Source organism: Vombatus ursinus, unplaced genomic scaffold, assembly GCF_900497805.2.
Source record: "Vombatus ursinus unplaced genomic scaffold, bare-nosed wombat genome assembly UNPS02009770.1, whole genome shotgun sequence".
NCBI lineage: Eukaryota > Metazoa > Chordata > Mammalia > Diprotodontia > Vombatidae > Vombatus > Vombatus ursinus.
The window spans coordinates 8,997,861-9,015,978 of NW_020949548.1; the positions used below are offsets into that span (position 1 = coordinate 8,997,861).

General features: G+C 42.1%; 1 protein-coding gene across 1 annotated transcript in view; it reads right to left on the reverse strand.

Annotated features, from left to right (window-relative positions):
• Positions 1-9,976: 9,976 nt before the first annotated feature.
• Positions 9,977-18,118, reverse strand: part of ZDHHC13 (zinc finger DHHC-type containing 13) — a 59,944-nt gene continuing 51,802 nt past the window's right edge. Inside the window, exons 15-17 of the mRNA XM_027852655.1 lie at positions 15,206-15,363; positions 13,209-13,306; positions 9,977-10,501 (exon numbers count right to left, since the gene is read on the reverse strand). Of these exons, the coding sequence (XP_027708456.1) occupies positions 10,363-10,501; positions 13,209-13,306; positions 15,206-15,363 (395 nt within the window). The 3' untranslated portion in view covers positions 9,977-10,362. The remainder of the gene's footprint in view (positions 10,502-13,208; positions 13,307-15,205; positions 15,364-18,118) is intronic.

Here is an 18,118-nt window from a genome sequence, read left to right on the forward strand (position 1 = left end):
TTCTCTTCAATGATATCTCATTTGAGCCAAATTATGAGATACATTCTTAATACAAAGAGCAAAATAATCACTCCTATGTTCTGACTTTCAGTTCATGTTTCTGCGTTAATTAGAACAAAAGAAAACCTATGAGAATAGTAGTAAATCAAGTGACAAGAAAAAATTCCCTCATAGGTTACCATCAGTAGAAGGAGGGTACATACATACATACACACACACACACACACACACACACACACACACACACACACACATAGAGAATATTTGTGATATGGAAACATGAATGAAGGTATACATATTAGAAACCCATTTAGTTACATATGCAGGACACACATACATATACATACACACACATCGGGGCCAGTGTAGCCAGAACAACTCACTCCTGTAATGCCATAGGGCTGCTGAAGTCCTCCAGATGATGAACATCACTGTTCTCTGCTGGGCATTCCGTATTGTGTCTCTTTCCTGCTGACTTGTCTTTCCTGAATATCTCCACTGGTCTCATGGTCTTCAAACTACTTTAAGTTATTATTATTTTTCTGGCTTTAGTTCTTCAAGGCCATTCACTGATTTCTGTTTCCATCTATTAAAATGAAATCGCTAGAAACTTGATAAGGGCAGGTTGACACTCTTTTAGTGTATAGTTAAGACTATGAGTCACCAGAATGAGTAGGGAAGAATTGTAAGCAGAATACCTTGGGCTAAATTGAAGCCTATTCTGACTAGCACCCCTGTCTCCTAAGCAAACCTGCAGCCCTAGGCCCCAGGTAATCATTTGACCTAGGATTAAAAATTCCTTTAAAATTCTTGATTGTTTTCCCATGTCTCCAAAACACATTTCATGGCCTCTGCCCTCAAAATTCTACAATGAGAACTACCCAGAAGCTTCACTTCCAAGCTCCTCCTTGATTGATATGCAAATGAAAGTAGGTGAAGTAGGAATGATCCCTATTTCTGTTTTTATTATACATACCCGCAAAAGCTCTCACTTTTTTGCCATGTTTTGGAAGCACAAAATCTTATAATTCTCCCTACATGTAAATTCTAAATGAATCAATGAACAACAATAAATTATTAAGTGCAATTGTGTATCGGGCATTGTGCTCAGAGCTAGACACAAAGACACATATGAAACACATCCTGCTCTCAAGAAAATGACATTCTATTGATGTAAACAATATACAAACAACTAAGTAGAAATAGCATCTGTGGAAGGTAATTTGGGGAGGGAGAATGCCAGGAAGTGGGGTAAGTAGGGAAGGTGCCATTTGAGCTGAGTCTTGGAAAAGACAAGGGATCCTAAGAAATGGGGATAAGGAGGAAGTACATTCTAGGCATAGGTTATAGCCAATATAGGCACAGATATTGGAGACTGATTGTTACGTGTAAGGAACAGCAAGAAAGAATTTGGTAAGGGGCAGCTAGGTGGTGCAGTGGATAGAGCAGCAGCCCTGGAGTCAGGAGAACTTGAGTTCAAATCCAGCTTCAGACACTTACTAACTGTATGACCCTGGGCAAGTCACTTAACCCCAACTGCCTCCAAAAAAGATTAAAAAAAAGTTTAAAAAATTGAGATGTAGCATCTTAGGGGCAGCTAGGTGGTGCAGTGGATAGAGTTCTGGCCTTGGAGTCAGGAGGACCTGAGTTCAAATCTGGCCTCAGACACTTGACACTTACTAGCTGTGTAACTCTGGGCAAGTCACTTAACCCCGATTGCCTCAACAAAAAAAGCAAAAAAAAAAATAGTTTAAAAAAGTTCAAATTAAAAAAAAAAGAATTTGGTAAGAGGAATAGTATATAGTAAAGCTGGAAAGATAGGTTAGGCTGTGAAGGACTTTAAATGCCAGAGAGATGTCATACCAATCAAACTTACCAAAGAATTACTTTATAGAGCTAGAAAAAATAATAATAAAATTCACCTGGAAGAACCAAAGGTCAAAAATATTTAGAAAATCAATGGAAAAAAAATGTGAAAGAAGGCAGCCAAACTGCTTTCCAGTTTTTCCAGCAATTCTTGTCAAATGGTGAGTTCTTGCCCCAAAAGGTTGGGTTTGGGGGTCTAGGAAACACTAGCTTACTATGGTAATTTATTACTCCATGTTGTGTACCTAATCTATTCCACCTAATCTACATCCACCATTGTTTCTTTGTCAGTACGAGGTTGTTCTGATGATTACTGCTTTGTGATATAGTTTGAAATTTGGCACTGCTAGGCTGTCCTCCTTCACGGTTTTTTTTTTCCCAAGGATTCCATGTGGGAAGAATAGAAAAGACAAGAGCAAGCATGACATGTGTTGTGGGTAGAGACTGGCCTTGCTGGGACAGAGACCCTGCGTGGTTAAGTTATGTGGGGAAGCAGTGCTAAGGTGGAGCTGGTTAATGAAGCCGATTGAAAGTAAGCTCAGGAGCTACCACATGATCGACTGAGCAGCAGGTAGCTACTGGGAATTTTTAAGCAGAACAAAATGAGGTGTTAGGGGAAATAATCTAGCATTTGTGTATAGATGGAGTGGAATGGTATTAACCACTTCAGAAGTTGTTCCAGTAAACTAAATGCGAGGGTAAGAAGTAAACACCAAAGATGATTCCAAGAATCCAAGATTTCCAGTCCAGCATGGAGGAGATGGGAAATGGTAGTGTTGCACTGACATAAAAGAGGAGCCCTCTGAGGAAGAAGAGGCAGGTCATGGCTTAAAACAGACATGGTGGTACTGAGACAATAAAAATATTAAATTAATAAAAAGAAAATATATAAAAATTTAAAATCCCAAATGATATTATTCTGTGGGCAGCTGGATATAATCCAGGGAGCTAGGAAAGGACTGGAGCTAAAGACTTGAGTACTCTGGAAGTTATTTAAAATGCAAGAGCATAGGGAGAGGAATAGAAGATTAATGGCTAAATTTCAGGGCATGTTCACATTTAAGAAGGAAGCAATAGAAGACCAGTTAGAGAGGGGAGAAAATGACCAGGAAAGTAGCGTCACAGAGGGCAAATGAGAGAAATTGAGGAAGAGAATCAATTCTCAAAGAGAATGGGAACTGGTCAAATGGCTATTGGATTTTGCCAGGAGTCGGACATACTGGTGACTGTTGAGAGAGCAGCTTAATTGGAGTTTGGCAGTGAAAAGGAGAGAAATGGATAATAAATCATGAAATGTTGGAGCTGGGAGGGATGTTAGAGAAGTCATTTGGTACAACCTGCTCAGTTTACAAATGAGGAAGTAGACAGAGATGTGAAATAACAGCTAAGCCCATAGACATGGAGAAAGTGGCAGAAATCCCAACTAGAAACCAGTTGCTCTGATTCATGTTCCAGTAGGATGAGAGTTGGACTGAGGCAAAAGGTCTTTTTATTTTTATTTTTTCAAGCCAGGAGAGAATGGACTGTTTGAAGGTAGAGGAATCTAGAATAGAAGAAAACACTGAGCATGCTGAAGAGGGGGATGAACACAGAATCGAAACCTCATTATAAGTTGGGAAAGAATGGCGTGTAGGGTACAGGTGAAAGGCAGTGGGGCATTTCTTCCAGACCTTGAAGAATAGAGGGAAAGGTAAGAAGGGTTGCAGATAGAACTACCATCATTATTCTTGATTTTCCAGGTGAAGGAGGTGAGATCATCAGCTCCAAATGGATAGAAGGAGAGATTAAGGATCTAAGGAGAACAGCACTGTGTAGCCATTATGAGGAGTGACCAATGGAATAGATAGTAAATATTGATTGATTGATAGATGAAGGATGAATACTAAGGTGACTAATGGCCAGAGCCAAGTTGTAGAGCAGAAGGGCATAATCCTGTATGCAGTGGGTCAGGTCTGCATGGTTTACAGTTAAGCCTCTGGGAAAGAGGCCAGGTGTTACTTACCCCCACAAGAATGGCCAACATTTTGTTTCTTTACAGACTTGACTATACTATAGGTGAAGTCACAAGCTGAATTATACCACAACATGCTCAGGAGGTTGCACTCCCAAACCCAAGTCTGACTCTTCAATATTTCGAGGGGGAGGGGCTGCTTTGGGGAACAATCATCGAAGCTGTTCCTTTTACCTAAAGGGCCTTCCTTGCTTCTTTCCATTTATTTGAATCCTACACATACTTTTAGGCCCATGTCAGATCCTACATTCACCATTAAGCCTTGCTGGGCCACACAAGAAGTACTCCGGATTCCAAGTATCCCTACCACTCCTCCATAATTTCCCTATCGTGTGTCTCACTTTAAGTCCTTCCCTCTGCTAATACTAATCTGATAAACTCCTCTGTTGCCAAAGTGTTAATGGCCAATGATAGATTAATAAGCTACCTTGCTAGATAATTTTTTTTAACAGGAATTGTAAGAAATGTTGGCTTCCAGGGCGAGTTAATAAGGAGATTTTCAGGGGGAAGAGTGGTTTTTTGATACGGCATCATAGGCAGCTGCCGAACACCACCTACTTGGAGGATAAGCCTTTTTAAGGGGGAAGCAAAAAGAGCCTTTGGGAATAATGAATAGTAAGTAGAGTACTGGATTTAGAGGAAGGAAGACCGAGTGTTCAAGTCCTTGGACACTTACTAGTTATATAACCTTGGGCAAGTCACTCAGGCCCTCTCAGACTCAGTTTCTTTATTTGTACAATGAGTGGGCTGGATTCTATGATCTTTAAGGTCACTTCCAACTCTAATAGGGATCCATGACCCCAATCAGTCAAAAAATTTTGAGTATGACTCCTTCCTTGTATAGATTTACTTTTATACAAAAATTACACAAAAATAGAAATTTTAAAATTGTGAGATAAAATTGATATACTTGGTCCTGGAGTCAATAGTGAGGTACTGGAGTTTACTAAGTAGGGGAGTGATAAGATCAGACTTGTGCTTTAGGAAAATCAGCTATATGGAGGATGGATTGGAGGGGAGTGACTTAAGGCTGGGAGCACAATTAGAAGGCTATTGCAATGATAGAAATGAGAAGAAATCCCACTCTGAACTAGGGTGGGGGCTGGGTGAGTGGAGAGAAGTGGACATATATGAGAGAGGATGTGAAGGTAGAACCAACAAGATGTTTGGAGAAAAAGAAAGTGAGGAGTTGAACATGACAGCTAAGTGGTGAAAACTCACCAAGTGACCTAATCACCAAAATGACTAGGCAGCAAGGTGGTGCAGTGGATAGAGCTCCAGGCCTAGAGTCAGAAAGACTCAAGTTCAAAACTGACCTCAGATGCTTACGAGCTGTAATGACCCTGGGCAAGTCATTTAACTTTGCCTCAGTCTCCTCAGTAAAATGAGCTAGAGAAGGAAATGGCAAACCACTTCAATATCTTTACCAAGAAAATCCCCCAAATGGGATCAGTCAGATATAACTGAAAACGACTGAACAACAGGATGATAATTTAGTATTAGCTGCAATCCAGATTATAACTGCTATTGTATAGCTGCTAATCCTATGCAACTCTCTGTCCCACTCAAAACAAAATGGGGAAAATCAGGGATCTTACTCACCAATCCCTGATGCAGAGCACAGAACTCACCCTCCAAGGGTTACTTCTGCATCCATGAGGTGAACTGAGGGGCAGGTGCCTAGAAGCCCTGAGGATCAAACCCTTGACTCAGGTTGGGTGCCTGCACAGCCTAGAGAGGAGCTGCAGGAGGGACTGCCAGGGGACAAGTCTAAGTGGGCTTGCACTGGGAGACAAGTTCCACCAATTAGGGATGACAGTGACTTTTATGGGGGAGGTAACTTCTCCTCACTGGGCTTGTTTCCTTAGCTATAAAACAAAGGGAGTGACTAGATGATCTAAGGTCCCTTCCAGCTCTACACACCATGATTCTAATCCTAATCTCATTGGCTTGCCCAGCTGCTCTTGTCTCTGAGGGCAAGAACTGTTTGAGATACTGTTTTAGGGGTTCTTGACCTTCTTCTGTGAAAATCATAGAGATCAACTAGTCCAAGCTCTTCATTTTCTAGATGAGGAAACTGAGGCCCAGAGAGGCTAAGTCTGACAGTCTGGTGAAGCCTATGGATCGCTTTTCCCAAGTAATATTTTTAAACGCATAAAATACAATACATAGGGTTAGAAAGGAAACCAATTATATTGAAATTTAGTTATCAAAATAATTTTTAAGGAAGTTAATTAACTCAAGGTTAAGAACCAATGATTTAGATCTATTTCCTATCTCATTTGAAACAAGAAGTGCACTGTATGTACAACTGTCTCTTTTGTTCTTTCAATGACTGCCTTCTTGGGCAAAGTTCATTTTAGTGTGAATGTCACTTAAAGGGTTGATCTTAGCTAAATATGACAAAAAACATGCGATGTAGGTTTTGTCTTTATTTTTTTTTCCCCTTTTTAGGCAACTGGGGTTAAGTGACTTGCCCAGGGTCACACAGCTAGTAAGTGCCAAGTGTTTGGTCTGAGGCCGGATTTGAACTCAGGTCCTCCTGACTTCAGGACCGGTGATCTATCCACTGTGCCACCTAGCTGCCCCAGGTTTTGTCTTTAAATAGCCACATGATATTGGATGACTTACTTTATCTCCCTGTACTTCAGTTTCCTCATTTACAAAACAAAATGGCTGGACTAGAGGACCTGAAGGCAGGTTCCCTTCAGCTCAGACATTCGATGACTCCAGGGTTCTTTGAACTTACCTTATCCCTTTACTTAGAGGGTAAGCTTGAGGACTAGGATTTATTCTCACTGCTCACTGTGACCCCTCACCACACAGTAGGCTCTCAGCAAAAAGAAACCTGAAGGCTAACAATAAGGCACAAGATAAATATCTCATCCCACCTGTTTCCAAAGGGATTCTGATCAGCAGTAGTGCCATAAAGAGGTTCGAGCTTGGCATAGTTAATGCTAAGGACATTACAGTTCCCACCTGGCGGCAACAAGCTTTCTGTTCGGGATGTAATGCTTAAGTCAACAAAACTGGTAACTCTATCAGCAGAGGAGAGTGTTAAGTAATATACTTGGGGTCAGGGAGCCTGGGTTCAATCCCAGCTCTGCTCCTTCCTTACCTGTGTGATCACTTAGCCTCTCAAAGCCTCAGTTTCCTCATCTAGAATACAGACAGCTTGGACTAGATGATCTTGATGATCTTCATGTGTAAGTTTGAGGTTTAGGATATCACCCCAACCTCCACATCAGATGCTCGTCTGCCCTGGCCCACAGAACAGAAAGTGCTGTGTTCATGGGCCAGTAGCCTGAGGATCCACCTGGAGATGGGTTAGAAATGCCCAGGCCTGGCTCCCAGCACTTTCCTATCGGCAGAATGCTGTCTTCACTGTAATCTGGTTAGTGTATGATCTTGGATCACACACTATCATAGATCTAATAACAGATTTAGAGCTGGGAGTGACTTCTGAGGAAACTGAGGCTCAGAGACAGTAAGTGATTTGCTGAACACAGGCAGCTAAGGAGAGTAGGGATTTTCACCCCAGTGCTCAGACACCAATCCAGCACTCTTTAAATATACTCTGCTGATAAACTCACCATAATTTTCTGCAATAATCTCAACTTCCTCAACCTTTCCATCCTGAACAGATTGTAGTCACCTTGAAAAACTGTATCTTGTCATTGACTACATGAAACTTCATGGATTTAAGAAAAAAAAAACTTTTCATCTTTCCATTACTTTCCCTCTTTCCCATATCACACTGACCTAACAAACACTTAATGGGCACCTCTTCTATGTACAAGGCACTAAGCTGGGCCCCATAAAGGACTAAGAGAACTCTTGTAATACTTATAGACTAAGTCATCTCAGTCAGTACTTTCTGAGTACATGCATTTAACAGTGGCTACATTCCCATACAGATATGTGGAAATTAGTCCTTACCACTTGAGAGAACCTTAAAGCGGCGAGGTGGCACAGCAGACAGACTCACTGTTCGACATGAAGTCAAGAAGTCTTGAGTTCAAATCTAGATTCAGACACTTACTAGTTATGTGACCCTGGGCAAGTCAATTAATTGCTCGGTGCCTCAGTTTCTCCACTTATAAAACAGGAAAAATAATGGCACCTACTAGCCAAGTCTATTGTGAAGATAAAATGATATACTGTAAAGTACTTTGTAAACCTTAAATCACTATATAAATGCTAGCTATCCCTATTATTATTATTATTATTTAAATGACTTGACTTAAAAATGTGGTTTTCAAAGTTGTGAAACAGTAATATTAATAATCTGACATTTACATAGGGCATTAAGGTAGACCAAGAATTTTATGAACATCACAATGTAAGTAAAGCACTTTCCAAACTTTAAAGCTCTCTATATTAGTTATTATAATTATCTCAATTCAGTTCAATAAGTATTTGTTATTTAATCCTCACAACAACTCTGCAATCGGTACTTCAGTATCACAATCTCAGTTTTACAGACGAGGAAACTGAGGCTTGGAGCAGTCAGGTGATTTGCCCATGGTTATTAAGCCAGAAGAAGAGTTGGAATGCGGGTCTCTTTGGAATCCAGATCTGGAGAACACAGCACAGCATGCTGGTACGAAACTAGGAACATGGTTGTTTTGTGATTGTTTCTTGGAAAGGAAATACAAAAGGACCTGAAATGGCTTCATACATTCAGCTGCCCTCGCAACCACGTTTGTATGAAGGCCAGTACAGATGGGGCATAAACACTGTTTCCATAAAAATAAATCAGCCAACTCAATCTAGAGTGTAATACATATGCTTTCTCTTTTCTTAATTAAGTTTAACATTTTAAAGTTATTCTTAAAGGTAGTTAAAATGCTACTGGGAATTCTGAAAGAAAAAAAAAAACCATCTCATTTCTAAATGCTGGCTGGTTGTGTCCCATTCTGTATTGCATTGGATTCTCCAGGCCCAAAGAGAAAGGATTATGGCAATTATACATCTCCACTTTTGCCTGAATTCTGCACACTAACTGTGTTAACCTGATGCTATTAGCTGGTTCTTAAAGACCACGGCCCAGCCAAAAGAACACAGAGCTTGGAGTCCCAGGATCTCAGCTTGAATCGTGCATGGTCACTTACCACCTGTGTGGTGTTAGACAAGTCTGTGCCTCACTTTCCTCATCTGTAAAATGAGCAGAAGACACTAGATGACCTCCAAGGTCCCTTCCAAGGTTGGAAACAAGTATAATCACAGCAAGATTTCATAAGAGCCTCATTCTTTCAACAAGCTCTTTCAACACAGTCTAGAGACCGATAATAAGTGCAGGAATGCATGTTAATTTTTCAACTCAGTGTATCAGCATGTCTTGCTTTTTGCAACAGATGTATTCCTAAAGGTTTGTGTAAATCAGATTCTATTTTAAATGTACTGAGAGATTTGGTATTGAAAGGTGCCCTCTGACACACCTTACCATGAAAAATCACTCTGTAAAGTGAATGACTAGACCTAATTTTCAGTCATATTTCTACACTGCCAAATAGAGATTTTCCTTTAAAATGAAGGTGCATTTTGCCTGACCTGAAACATTTCCTTTACACAAAAAGGGAAATTGAGACTTATGATCTGGACAGCAAAGCAGACTGGATATAAGGTCAAAGGTCCTGGGTTCAAATTCCAGCCTTGCTCCTTACTACTCGTGAGACTTTGGTCAAGTTCCCCATTCACCTCCTCGGGCCTCGAGCTATTCATCTGTACAATGAGAGGGAGAATGAGCTAATCTCCAAGGTCCCTTTAAGCTCTAAATCTACATTTTCACGTTACTGTATTAGAAGGTTGTATCTATCCCTATTTGTACTTTCTAGCTAATGCAGGCAATTGAATCTAACCCTGTGAGTCTGCCTAGCATGAAATCCTCAGTTTACCTCCAGGGTTGTGAGTCTAATGTGTTTCTTTAAGATATGTATGCCTTTTTCAAACAGTCAAATTCTAGAAGTGTTGGAAAAATCACGGAATGAACCTATCTGTATAAAAGACTGATTTATGAAGTGTGAAAGAAAAACAGATACACCCATTCAAACATTTTTTATACAGATTTATAGATGCAATACAAAGAAAAATAATTTACCAAAATTACTAGTTTTAAGAATAAAACTATTTCGAAATAGCCAATACAATGCGAAAATATATTTTTATCCACAATCAACGAATATAATCTTCAAAATCAAAAAAAAAATCAACAGTGGCATTACTCTGGTGAAAAACGTATCAAAAGAGTTTAAGTAACTTGCTGAGATAATTCAGGAAAAGTTTATCTTGTTGAAATTACAAAGTGCGATGAGTTAGCTGTTTGAAAGGCCCCCATTTTGTCTAATATATGAAGACCTAGAAGAATGTTTTCATTTGAGGGTTAGCTTCAGTTTTGATAAACTTCTGAACTTCACTTGTTTCTGTGCCCCAGCCCAACAAACAAAAAGTCAGATTTATAATTCAGAATTTAGCACTGCTTTTCTTCATACAGAGCGTAAAACTTTCTCTTTGGCTGGGTGAAATACCACAGTGTATTGGGAGGTCCAGTCCACAGCACTAGGCTTGAACAAGCCAAAGCATCCACACTGAAAGAAGTCGGCAAGGTTCTGAGTGAATCCGTGGCTGCTCGAGAAAAGAAGAGAGAACCAGGACTTAGTGGGCATCCTCTGATCAGTTCTGGCTATTACTAGGTGGCCCAAGTCCACCGTTGGTTTGAGGGTATCACAGGGATTGCTTTCCTTGGTTTTCCCCAGGTACTCTACCCTGGCTTTTCCACTGGTTCTAGGTTCCACCTTCCAAGGGATTGTCACTACTATCAAAATATCTCTTCTTTTCCATTTAAAATGCTACTACCCTAGTCCAGGTAACCACCTCATACTTGGACTATTACAATCATAGTCTCCTTTCTGGCCTCCTTGCCTCTCTCTCCCCACTAATTCATCCTATACTCTACTACCATAAGATAAGCCTTATCAAAACACTGGATTGTTTATATATCACTGCTCCAGTCTACATGGCTCCTCACTGCCCAAAACGTTAAGTCCAACCTCTTTATGCTGGCATTTAAGGCCCTCTACAGTGTGTCCCTGACCTCATTTTCTACCATCCCCCCCAATGGAAAACACCTTACCAGAAAGACTGTCCTACTCATTGTTTTTCAAGCAAATCATCAGAACTCCCCTTGCTGTCCCTGTATTCACATCTACTTGCAAAAGGTCTCCTTCTTTGCCTGTCTGAAGCCTCCTTTCCTTCAAGGCCCATTCAACTCCTACCATCTCTACAAAGCCTTCCCAAATGCTCCTGCTGTTGAGGACTACTTCTCCTGTATCCTATGGCTGCCCCTCGCACACTCTGTGCTTTTGTACTGGCTGTGCCCCCAGTGCCTGGAAGGCTCTGCTTCCTCCCGTCAGGCTTTGAGACTTAGCTAACTCACGACTTCTGGAAGGAAGCCTTCTCCAGCCCCTTCTCCGGTTGCCAGTACTTTCCCTCCAAGTCTACTTTCCGCCTACTCTTGTATGTATCTTGTATGTGCCAACTTAAGCATCTGTGGGGTCCCCTAGAATGGAGCCCCTCACGGGTAGGGGCATTTGTTCTTGCATTCCTGGCGCTTAGCACAATGCTTGGCATGTATTTAATAAATGTGTGCAGCCCGGGTCATCTCTAGCATTTATTGGAATCAACTCTTCCATCACACTTAGCACAAGCTACCTTGTACTTTGAGAAAACCACCTTGTCTGGCCACCACCATTATTCTGTAAACCTGCTGAGGGCAGGGACCATGTGTTCTCTCTCTTTGGATCCCAAGTCCCTAGCACAGTACCCTGCACACAGTAATTGCTCTGTACCTATCTGGAACTGTTATCATTAAGAAGCCTTTTCCTTCTAGAGATAGCAAGGCAGCTCAGTAGCTACAGCGCTGGACCTAGAGTAAGGAAGACCTGAGTTCAAATACTGCCTTAGATACTTACTAGCTGTGTGGCCCTAGGTAAAATACTTAAACTTTCTCTGCTTCAGTTTCCTTATCTGTAAAATGGGGATAATAATATTACTAGTTGTGTAACCCTGGGCAAGCCATTTAATCCATCTGCCTCAGTTTCCTCACCTGTATAATAGAGATAATAAGAGCACAGTGCCGGGCACATAGAAGGCACGACCTCTTAGGGATGTTGTGAGAACTAAATGCAGTAAAATATGTGAAGCATTTTACAAACCTTAAAGATCTATATAAACGCTAGCTCTTATTATGATTATTAAACTTCAGAGTCAGCCACTAAAATATCACCAGGCAGCACATGTCCAGCGCAGCCCCGTGAGTTCTCAGAGGCCAACGAGGTGAAGCCTGGCCGAGCCATCCTTGGCAGGAAGCCTCTTCTTTCCCGAACTCCCTGCTATCCATGTCTTCTGGCTGCCAAAATGTGGCCGCCTCATCTTACTGCATTTGCTATCTCCCTGATCCAATAACTGAGGCAACCTGGCACGTTATCTCCCCGCCACCCCTCCGAGGCCCCTTCTTCCAACGAAGCGGCTCTCTCCCTTCTCCCTGGGCGTGTTGCAGCCAAGCCCCAGCTCCTGACTTTCTCGTGAGAAGGCCTAACAGTTTTATCTTGTACTGTGAGGAGCTTTAAAATAGACTTCTCGTGGAGATAGGCTGGGAACATTCGCCTACGGGGGCTCTGGGTCACCTCAGCAGCATTCCTAGACCTGACGTGTGAAGCCAGGGCACAGAGAAGCTTCAGAGGCTGGTCTTCACATACCACAGACTTAAGGCTTTTCTGAAAATACCCCTGTCTCCATCTGGGAATAAACTACAGATTTTTAATATACTTGTGGCTCTGGATTTAAAAACAAACAAAAAAAGCAGCACAAGACCGAGGAGATAATCTCCTTTTGACATGGAGAAATTAAGCAACTAGACAAAGGAACGGAGAGGTGAGTGGCCAGGTTAAGAGTCTTGGCAAGCCTCATGACTACCCTCTTTCCACGGAGGGCCTCGTGGCCTGGCTTCCTCACAGAATACTTATCTACCTCCTGATTTCTTCACATGAGCAACATGCACCCTTGTGACTGTGAGGCTTGTGGGAAGACCCTGCCTGCCTGAGCATCATCTCAAAAGCAGTTTAGGGCTTATGTCAAGCAGGGCGGCCCAATGGCTGCCTACAGAGAGCAGCTCTGGCCACAGCAGCCATTTGGGGACCACCTCTGGCTATAGCGTCCTGGCAAGGAGCAACATGAGCTCAGAGAGGGAGGCGATGTGGGTGGGTGGGAGTCAGGGCAGCCAGCTGGGGCACTGCCCACAGGGTCAGTGCTGAGGAAAGAGATCCCTGCTTACTTGTACGGCGTCTTCCTGAGTGAAAAAGCCTGTTTCATGTGCTTGCTCTGTTTCACCAGGCTGATTCTCTCATGTGATGTCAAGCCCAAAACCGCAATCTGAAAGTGTAGCAAAGGTAACAGAAAACAACTTATTTCTGACAACACGTTAAAGGGCATCCAAAGTTTTTCAAGAGCCTTTAAGTGAGGGCTCTTAGCTGTCTGACCAGAAAACGAAGCCTACAACCTGCATATATTGCAGCGGCTCTTTGTTCGACCAACTATCTATCAAACTAGTGCTAAATTCCTTTAAGAAATCATCATGCCAGAAAACAAGTGTGTGATCTCTTCTTTCTTTGAAAAGGTGGGGGACTATGGGTGCATGACATGGCATATACTGTCACACTAGGCTGACATATTGGTTAGCTTTGCTGAACTTCTTTTTTTCCTCCTCTTTTCAAAGTCTTTGATACAAGGGATGACCAGCTGGGTAAAGGGGGAATATATTCCGAAGTGAAGGTAAAAACAAAAGATATGAGCAAAAATTAAAAATTCAATTTAAAGTCAAACATGAAAAGGCACACACCTGGCTCTTTTAAACTGCTTTATTATCTTATAAGGTAGAGCATAAATTTAGAGTTGGAAGGGACCTTAATAGTCATCTGCTCCAACCTAAAGTTAATGATTCTGACTATGAATAAAATCTAAATAAAATGAATAAGAATGATCAATAAAATCTGCATTTTATTTGCAGATTAAATTATTTTGAATTTTAGGGTCTGTTCTTATGAATAAAATCAGAGTTATTCTTTTGGTAGTGTTTATATGCCAAAGTTTCTGGAAAGTATATATACCTTAAAAGATTGACAATTATCACACCAGAAAGGTAAGAATAAAATGGTATAACTTGAATTAGCCTTATTACTCTGGATTTACTGTAGTCAAACCTCAATTTTCCAGGATGAATTTCATAGAATCCTACACTACTAGAAGGAGAAGGTCTCTTCGAGATATTCCAGCAAAAATTGACAGATACCAAGGTTTACAGAGGGAGTGAGTTGCCCCAGGTCATATGGTTAAAAATGTAACCAAGTCACAACTAGGACACAAACCCCCAAATAATATGATTTCTTGGTCAGTTGAGCATTAAACAGAAAACCCTTACAAAACAAACCTTGTGTCCTTGGAAATCTCTATTAGACTGTAAATTCCTGGAGGGCAGGGATTATCTTGTTTCATGGCACCTAGCAGAGTGCCCTAGAAACAAGGTGCTCAGTGGTGTAATTCCTGCAATCTATGAGCCAACCTTTCTGTCCACATAACTACAGTAAGAAGTCTAAATCTTTCAGGATTTACATGGTGCCTCATGTATAAGTTCTATATGAACAAAGAACTGAACTCGAAACCCCTGGGGGTCAAGGAGGGCCTCATTCACTGCCCACTCTTGGCAATGTGGAAGACTGGACTGATCCACAACCACCATGTGCTGTCCTCAGAAGTCATCCTGTAGACTGAGCGTCTCCTGACACTTTTCTTCTCATCTGCTCCTTTATTTTAAAAGCAGAATACGGCAACAAAGTCCCAGTTAGTTAGCTGAAGATTCTAGTGAATTAGGTTCCACATAATCAAGGTTTTGAATTGGCACAGGTAGCCCTCGTCTAGCCATTCAAGGAGGGGCTCCCAGCAGCAGTAGCAGGATGTCAGACTCACAGGAAACGAAGGGAGGCAAGGGTGGGAGTAAAGTAAGTGGAAGCTGGTTGGCTGGTGCCCAGGTGCCTGAGGTCTGCAATGGCCACCATCGTCTTTGGAGTCATCACTATATCCAGTAGCTACTATTTCACCCTTTCACCTCTTCCCCAACCGCCACCATGAGCAACACAGTTTTCATAGTAGGAGAACATGAAATATGTTTGGTAATGTTCTAAGAAAGTAAATAAGAGAAGTGAGGGAATAAAAACTTGGGCAGCTAGAAAATGGTGCCCAGAGACATTATAAGATGTAAAAAAAAAAAATAAATACCTGATAGAACTGATTTAATAACAAAAACGTAGACCATGATACATGGAAAGACACCAGCATGAAGATGTATAGAACCCAAGGAGAACAGGACACAATCTGACTGAGGTAGGTCCATGCTCCATCTTGATGGTATGTTGTAGTGCAGTGAGTGGACCAGTCTGTGGATTCACAAAAAGGAACTATTAGAAAAGAAGCAAACAGAACAGACAAGTGGTCCTTCTCCAAAAGGACAGATCTGGCGGAGGAGAAGCATATGTATGTACATGTCAGGGAACTCCAGAAAGTTGTGGTGTGAATAGTAGACCCGTAATTAAAATGAGAAGATGTTTTCTAAGGGTCCCCATGGTCTGTGGGTTAACAACAAATGAGGAGAGAAAAGAAATGGCAGAAAAAAATGTACCATCAAACTCAAAAAACTCTAGCAGATTCAGCATAAAACGCACTGGAAGAAAGTTACTCATTGAGGACTTGCCAGCTGAAAATGATTACAGCTAAAAAAAATTTGGCCTGTGTTTTTCTTGGTATCTCACACACACACACACACACACACACACACACACACAATATGCCATCCCTTTTCTACAAAATGCTTCAGTTAATCTAAAAGTTGCAAATAGCTCGTCCCCTCTTAAGAGATAGGCTAAGAGGTTCCTAGTGCAGGGCTCAACTCAGGACCAGACATTTAGAGCTGGAAGAGATTTCAGAGGTCATTTGGGTCCAAGGGCTCCCAATAAGCTTTGACTTTCAATAAGCCTCTTGCACTTATCAACATAAAATATGAAATAAATTCTAGAATTTGCCACATATATGTACGAAAGAAAACGGCATTCGTTAGTTTTTCACACAAAACAAAGAGCCCTTGCTAAGGTCCTTGTACACCCCCCAGGGGCTGTGTGTAACCCAGGTTTGGAAGCCCTGCTCTAGTTCACCCCACCTCTTTTCATAGGTAAGGAAATTCAAGGGTACAGGACTTAAAGGACCTTGCCCCAGTCACACAGAGTTTAAGGTGAAGAGCCAGGATGTGAACCCACATCCTCTGAATCCAATCAGGTCGTCCTTTCCATCTTACTGTACTGCCCTATAAAGTACCTGCAGCATCAAAGTAGTGAACACAAATAGATCCAGACTATTACTCTTCTGTCAACTGTATCTTATCTCCTTATGATAGATAATCAAACAGGGACACATAAAGATGAAAGTAGGTGGTTCCTCTGCATCCTTACCACACCTGCTGGGAAAAGGCTCAGAGACACTGAGAGTCAGGCAAACAATGCAGAGCTGGATCTATGCTCTCCCAACTTAGTGGCTCTCTCTGGAACCCCTCTATCAAGTTAATGGGAGCTTTCATCTATCTATCTATAGCCTCTTCTGGCTCTTGACCCCAAACCTAGGGTTCCCTCAGAGAACCCCTTGGGGATGGAGAGAGAAATGAGGTGACCCTTGATGATGAAAGATAAGAAATGAAGGGGCAGGTCTGTTAAAGTAAAATTAAATAACTATTACAATCACCATGACCATGGAGAAAGGGTGAATGGTTTTTAAAATTAGAATTCTGCAGAGCTGCACCATGGAGTTCCATAAATGCCTCTGACAGTTTGATAGTTTTAGACTTTTTTTCCCCAAAGGAGCATTTATAAATTCCTGAGATGCAGAGAAAATGTGTGCTGTCTTTACTATCAACCATCTGTTCAATTTGGTCCTGAAGTAAATTTCCTAAATCCAGCCTTTTTTTTTTTAAAGCTCTTAGACTCCTACCCACCTCTGCAGAATACATGCCAGCAACATTCAGTGAGCAACCATCTTGGAGCGACAATCAAGATAACAAGTCAAAGTAATTTATATTCCCATAAAGCTCCTCGTTAGGATGGTGAAGGAAGCTACTTGGTAAGCACCTGATGTCACGAAGTAATTACTACAATTTCCAACAGCAGGTGGAGGCAACAGCTGAGGACATGCAGCAGGTAAGAATAGGCATCCACTTGTTTTCACATCTCGGCTGCTCCCTTTAGAAGGCCTCTTTCATAAAATCACATAATCCCCAACAGGTGGGTTCTGGGAGTGGCGATGATTTAAGCTGATCCCTTATTTAACCCACAGGAAGTGAACTGTGAGTCATTTGCTAGCCAGTTGATGGACTACTGGACAGACCATTGTGAGGAGAGGAGAAAGCATGGGGTGACAAGCAGTTTGTGTCTGGGCTGCGCAGCAGTGAAAGCACAGGGTGGGGGGGCGTGGGGGGGGAGATAGCAATCAACTCATTAAGGGGCCTGGGGGGGGTTGGGGGGAGGGCTCATCTTAACTGTCCTCACCTGGAGTGTGTCAGATGTTTATGCCCTCACATGACGGTGGGGGGGGGGGGCACACTGCCTCCTCACTAAATCTTAATGATGGGCCTCTGCTGTGACATTTGGCCTGAGCAGTTGGGCTTCTTTGGTTACACTGGGCCTTAAGGAGTTTCTGAGCTCTACTCTCAGAGGTGGAGGGAGGTGGAAGGCCTCATTAGGGTCCTCTGAACCCAAATGATTCCTGCTTTCTGCTTTTTCCTGGGCTAGCCAGGCCTTGTGGCTAAGAGAAGAGATGATCAGTTCAATCACAGGATCACAGGCTGTGGATCCAGAGTAGGAAGGGAACCCAGAGGTTATTCAATCCAAACCCCCATTTTATATAGGAGTAAACTGAGGCCCAGAGAAGCTTAGTGATTAGAGAGGCTGCCAGTGTCCTGGGCCAGGTTCTGACTTTCTTTCTGGGCCTCGGTTTCCTACTCCGTAAAGCGAAGGGGTTGGATTAGCTGGCATCGGAGGTCCCTCACTTCCTACCATGAAGTGAAACTTCACCAGCCTTTAAGGGTGCCCTATCCTATCCCTACCTCATCTATGCAATAAAAATCTGTTCCTCCACTTACTCTGAATCTTA